At 52.0% G+C, this 6,497-nt stretch overlaps 1 protein-coding gene across 1 annotated transcript in view; it reads right to left on the bottom strand.

The window, feature by feature from the left end:
- Positions 1 to 6,497, bottom strand: part of BACE2 (beta-secretase 2) — an 85,609-nt gene that overhangs the window by 46,398 nt on the left and 32,714 nt on the right. Inside the window, exon 2 of the mRNA XM_059392377.1 lies at positions 3,538 to 3,626. Coding sequence (XP_059248360.1) covers positions 3,538 to 3,626 — 89 coding nt within the window. The remainder of the gene's footprint in view (positions 1 to 3,537; positions 3,627 to 6,497) is intronic.

Below are 6,497 nucleotides of genomic sequence, written 5' to 3'. Positions count from 1 at the left end.
TCCTCGGATCAAACCCTATATCGGGCTCCCCGTTCAGTCAGTGGGGAGTCAAAGAAAAAAAAAAGAAAAAAAGACCTGCCCTACTGAAGCCTGAAAGAGAACCACTGTTCAACCAAACCATGAACAGAGTAGGAGGTAAATAAGACACCGGGAGCCTATAGTCCCTCAAATACTGTACATCTTCACTGCCATCGTACACAGCATTTGTAATGCTATGACTCACCCTCAAATGTTTCCGTAACTGCATCTGCACGGCAAATGCGTGACTGGCCTGCAAAGTGCTGTTTGGCCCCTCTCGACCCCTGGCTGAGGGTGTATGCCAAGGAAATGCTGCTTATGCACTGGGAAGGAAATACTCATCCCGTGGGTAAATCCACACACTTGAGCCGAACATGACTATACCCTTCTCCCCCGCTTTGGCTTCACTGTGTCTCGTGTGTCTGCAGATCCGCAATGAAAGGCAGAACTACGAAGAAAAGCCACTAAAGTTACAGCCGAGCTCCAAGCATGTGTGCTCTGGGCCCCACGGTAGGTGTTGGGACACTGGAGACATGTGGGGACCATCGCCCTACAATGGAAAAGACGTAGGGCTAGGACTGCTTTGCCACCAAAGTAACACTTTTTACATACTTTGAACACACATTGCATTTTCCAGAAATGCAACTAAATTGGGGGGAAACTTTACCAAGATCCTTTATCTATTTGGAAAATCTTGTCCCCAACCCAAGAGGCTCTGGGGGGGGGGGGGGTCTGAATCTACTTCGACCCCCTTGTATCAGTCTGCACCGGGTGCTGCAAGGTCCTGGGGACACTCACGACCCCCCACTGTCGACCCAGAGTGTGCCCGTATCGCGGTACTGACAACCATTCTCTTCATTCTCCCCAGTGCGACAGCAGGGCATCTAGACTTAGGTACGAGCCAAGTGCTATGTATGGCCTTTGCTTTCCATTCAGGGCATTACAGAGTACTGGCTCGAAAAACAGCGTTCTGGGGCTGATGGTCTGCGAATGCAGACCTAGAAGTTGGAATGTGGAGAAGCTTCCTGGCCTCCTGGCCCTCCTGTGCTACACGGGTAAAATCAAGGTCAGGACCAACTCGAAGTTCTGCTCCATGACGAAGTAGTCCAGAGCAAGCAACTTGGGGACGGGGGACTGTCGGGGGCAGAGGACATGGGCGGACCACCCATCAGGACGGGGAGGGGTAGAGAGTAGCCCCTTACCTCCTGCACACACAGGGAATAGCCCTGCTCCCACTGCACATATCCCTGGCCGGGAAGCTCATTCGGAATGTCCACGATGGCATTACTATGTTATCAATACAGTGAGTCATACGCTAAGCTACAGGCTCTTGGAGGAGGGGCAGCTGGGGGTGTGGGGGCCCCAGGAGGCCTGTCTCGCACCTGCTCCCACCATCCTCCAGCTGCACGCACAGGAGACCACACCTCTTGCCCTATCAAACGGGAGACCAAGACACATTCCCAGGAAAAGAGAGATGGGCACTTCTGCACAGGGCCAGCTAGACTGCCTTGGGAAAGTTGCCCGCTATTTCCAGAAGCTTCCCAGCCATTATTCGCTGGGGTTTGTTGGAACAGAGACTGTGGACGAGGCAAGTGAGCAGGGAGTGTACTGGGGCCGCTCTGGGTCAGGCAACAGCTGGAGACCCTGGACAGCAAGCCACCTGTCGGCTTATTCGTTTTATCTGTTTCAACTTTCCGGTCACAAGCATGGATGTGAAATCAACACATGCAACCAGAAGGTAGTGGCTCTGGCCCCACGGGCTCTCCGGGAACCGAATGCTGCCAGGAGGCCCTGGCGGCTATGTCCGGAGCCCACCTCGGGCTCTCTGAGGCCCAGAGCACGCAGAGACCGCTGGCCGGGCTCCACTGTGGCCTCACAGCCCTGTAACAGAGGCCTGGAGCCCGGTCCTAGGCCTCAGTGCTCCGTGGGCCTTACTACGCAAGCCACAGATTCCAGGCACCAGAAACCCTCCTCGCATGGAAGTGGTTTTAATGAACCACACCTTGACCATGACTGAGCTTTGAAGAACCCAAGCCGCTGCCCAGAACAGCCTCATGTTTCTACCAAATGCCCGTTTCCCGACTCCAGCCCTCCGCCGCTTACGACTGGAGGCCTCAATGACCATGAAAGGCTGGTGTGCTCTCTGCGGTCGGGTGAACCACACAACGTCCAGCTGGCTTGAATTTTCAGGATGTAAAGGTCAGGAGCACGCACCACAGCTATTAGGAAAATCCTCCCATGGACTCCCCCGGAAGGAACTCATACACACAGGCACCCGGACAGATCCACCAGTCACAGAAAAACACAAGACCACACACACACACAGCTACAGATATACACAAACATATACACATTCACAAAGACACACCACCACACATACAGATATCGACATATACACAGATGTCTACACACAGAAATATGCACACAACCATATTTACATATGCAAATTAGCTACACATACACACTAATATAGATATACATGCAAATATACACATGATCATCTACAGACACAGGCATCTACATATACATAGATGTCTACACAGACACACAAATATACACACAACCATATACACATATGCAGATATCTACTCATATACCAATATACTTAAAGAGATATACAACGATACGCACATAAATACAAATATAAACAACCATATACACATACGCAGATATCTACCATATGTACAAACATATACCTACAGAGATATACAACCATACACACAAACACATGGATATACACACAACCATATACACATATGTAGATATCTATCCATATATACAAGTATATACACATACACACAAATATACATATAACCAGATACACATATGCAGATATCTACTCATATACACAGATATATACAGAGATATACAACCATATGCACATACACACGAATATACACACAACCATATACACATATTAGATATCTATACATTTATACACAACCATATACACAGACACAGATATCTACAAATATACACAATCATATATGCATATACACAAATATACACACAACCATATACACAAATGTAAATATCTATATAAATACAGACACACAACCATACATATATGCATACACACAAATATACACACAACCATATACACAAATGTAAATATCTACACAAATACAGACACAACCATACATAAACAGATATCTATACATATACATAGATATATACTCATACACACAAACACATATGCAACCACAAACACATGCAAATACCTACACATACATACAAATATTTACATACACACATATACACAATACACAACTATGCACAGATGTCTACACAAATACACACACACAAATATGCACACAATCGTATATACCTCCACACAGATCTCTACACATACACAGGTACACACAACCATAGGCACAGACAGCTACACATACACACACATATACACAGAACCCCCCCTCAAAATGATCGAGCTTTGGCTTCTCCTGGTCCAGTGTATTCTCAAGCATGGGTGTGGTGCCCCGAAACCCGGCCGCGCCCAGCCACGCCCCCATCACTCACCTCTCCGCATCAAAGTACGAGTCTATGTAAGAGTGCGGGGCACCTGCCACGGCGAAGTTGCTGCTTCCAGTGTCAACGAGAATCTGCAGCTTTTATTTGCAAGGGGAAAAAATAGACACTATCAGGTTACTTGAATAAGGCAACACTGTTGAATAATTCTTTCAAAAACGAAGCACCAAGAGCAATGTATTACTTGGAAAAGATCTGTATTGATTAGACATATATTTTTTAAAAGCTGCTTTGAAACTGAAATCTGAACATAGTCCGTTAAGAAGCTTACAGCAGGGAGGGGGATCCGTTTTGCCTTACAAGAAGCTCAATCCAGCAAAATAACGGAGATTTCCTTTTTAAGCCACTAGCACTCACGACGAGGCAGAGCCAGGTCCCCCCCTGGGCTGCAGGTCAGCTCTGTCTCCCTGCCTTTCCAGTCTCCACGGAAGCCCTGATGGCGGTGGGGGAGGTGGGGTGGGGGGCGCTGCCCAGGATGCTCCCCCAGCCTCCTCCCAGCCCCGGCAGCTGGCATTCCCTCAGCACTGCTACACAGCCCCCGGGACACCCATCACACGGGTCACTTCTTGGTTTTAACAACTTCAAATTTACATACGATAACAATGCGAGATCTTAGATTTTCTACTGGTGGGCTCTGACGTGGTACCCAAAGCAAGAGACAGGCATTTCTATTATCCCCCAAAGCTCACGTCCTGTGCCCTTTCCAGGCCACCCCTCCTGTTTCTCAGAAGCAGGTACTTTCTGAATCGAGCGCCAGGGACTGGACAGTCTATCGGAGTAACAATGTGGACAGGGTGAGGGGCCAGCCTCTGGCTTCTAACGGTCGTTCCCATAGACGTCACTCCGTGGATGTCTGTTTCCATTCTTTTTGGGTAGACACCTAGGGCTCCAACTTGATGGATCACAGAGCAAGTGTATTTTTAATACACCAAAGGAGAGATACCAAGTTACACTGCCTCAAGCGATGGGTCCCTTGTTCCTCTGGTTCATTTTCTTCATATCTGCCGCCAGTGTGGCATGCTGTTTTCCTGATGGTCATTCTAGTGAGTGTGGACAGGGACCTCCTGTGGCTTTGACCCGCTGCTCCCTGTGACCAGTGACCCCAAGCGGCCGCACTGTCTGAAGCGTTGCCCCGCTCCCACACCCAGTAAGCCACGTCTGGGGGGGTGGTTCAGTGCTCAGCCCAAGTCCAGATGCACACCCCACGGTACACACAAGGAAACATGTCACAGAAGTAAACACGGAACAGGCAGATAAAATCCCAGGGGCTGGAAATCAAGTTTAAAAAGCCATAGATGAGGAAATCCAGGTGGGCAAGTTTCTACCTAGAATTCTCTCAACACTCTGGTCAAATCCCCAGTTTTTGCCAAAGTCCGTGTTTTCAGTCCTTCTCTTACTTGACCACCCCCTCCCCACCCAGCAGGACGTCCCTTGGTCAGCCACTCTGTCCTTCTGGAAACTTCTGGAAATATAGTCTTCACTTGGATTCCAGGACATGGCACAGCCAGTGTTCCTCCAACGTCTCTGTCTGCCCACCTCAGCCTCACTGCTGTTCCCACCAGTTGGCCCTGCAACCACCTCTGGGCACCACACACACGAGCCCTGTGGCAGCCTCACGAAGTCACCTGGCTTTCGGGGCCCTCCACCTGCCCGTGACGCCCTGTGTCTCCCGCCCAGGCTGCCCCTGAGTTCCAGGCCTTCCCTACTCAACGCCTGCACTTGGGACGTCCAACAGCTGTCCATTAGGGTTGAAGCATGTCCCCCAAGAAGACACACTGAAATCCTAACGCCCTGGGACCTGTGAATGTGGCTTGACTTGGAAATGGGGTCTTTGCAGATGTCATTGAGTTAAGGTGAGACCCCCTCATCCAACCGGACTGGTGTCCTTCATGAGGAAAACACCACGAGAAGACACAGACACACCAGGAGAAGGCCGTGTGACAGAGTCAGATGCAGGCCACGGTGCTCTGAAGACCGGCGGCCACCACCAGGACCAGGAGACGCAAGGACGGATTTCCCGGGGGCCCAGCGGGAGCTCGGCCCTGCAGCCCCCTTGACATCAGACTCCCGGCCTCTGGACTGTGAGAGGGGACATTTCTACTGTTAGACCACCGGGTCTGCCTGTCACCACGGCAACCCCAGGGAACAAACACTCCATCTCAAGCCTGCCATGTCCAGGATGGAACTCCCGGCACCCCCAGACCTGCTGCGTTCGCGGACGTTCCAATCCCCCAGCGGGGGCTCTACCACATTGGCTCAGGCCCCACAGCTTGGTGACACCGTCCGCGCTCCTCTCCCTCCTGCCCCAGGTCCAGCCCATCAGGAAAGTGCGGCGCCCCCTCCTCCAGGCTGTACTCACCGCCCACCCACTTCTCGCCATCTCTGCCCACGGCATGACCGTCGCCTGCCTTGCCCAGCCGGGGTCCCTCCTTCCTCCCTGGGTCCACTCCACCCACCGGCCACCAGGACCCTACAACAGCATACGCCAGAGCACGCCACTCCCCTGCCCTCCCTTGGCTCAACCTCCCAGTCCATGGTGCCCCGACTTTACTCCGCCTCGCCATGCTGACCGCAGAGCTGTTCCCTGGACAGTGCAGATGCTCGGAGGGGGGCCTCACCCCGCACCCCGCAACTGCATGGTCTGTGGCAATGTAGAAGGCCCTTGCAGGGTACCCGTGCTCTCTGCCTCCAGTGCCCCCGTCCGAGTGAATCCCAGCCCATGGGCACCCCCTCCCTCCACGCCCACGCTGCTCAGCACCTCCGGCGATAACAGCGGGCGGTGAACAGCATGTACAATGTGCCAGCGGCTCCTCACCGGGCTTCAGAGACACGAGCCTGTTTAACTCCCATGACAGCACCACCATGACCCCCACTTCACAGACGGGGCAATCAGGTGCTGGGGAGGGCCCTCCCTGGCCGCGCCGGGGGCATGGCAGGGCTGGGGCTGACCC

The sequence above is a fragment of the Mustela nigripes genome, chromosome 2 (genome assembly GCF_022355385.1).
Source record: "Mustela nigripes isolate SB6536 chromosome 2, MUSNIG.SB6536, whole genome shotgun sequence".
NCBI classification, from domain to species: Eukaryota; Metazoa; Chordata; class Mammalia; order Carnivora; family Mustelidae; genus Mustela; species Mustela nigripes.
Note: the sequence above shows the minus strand (reverse complement) of the source record. Positions and strands in the feature narration are given on the sequence as shown.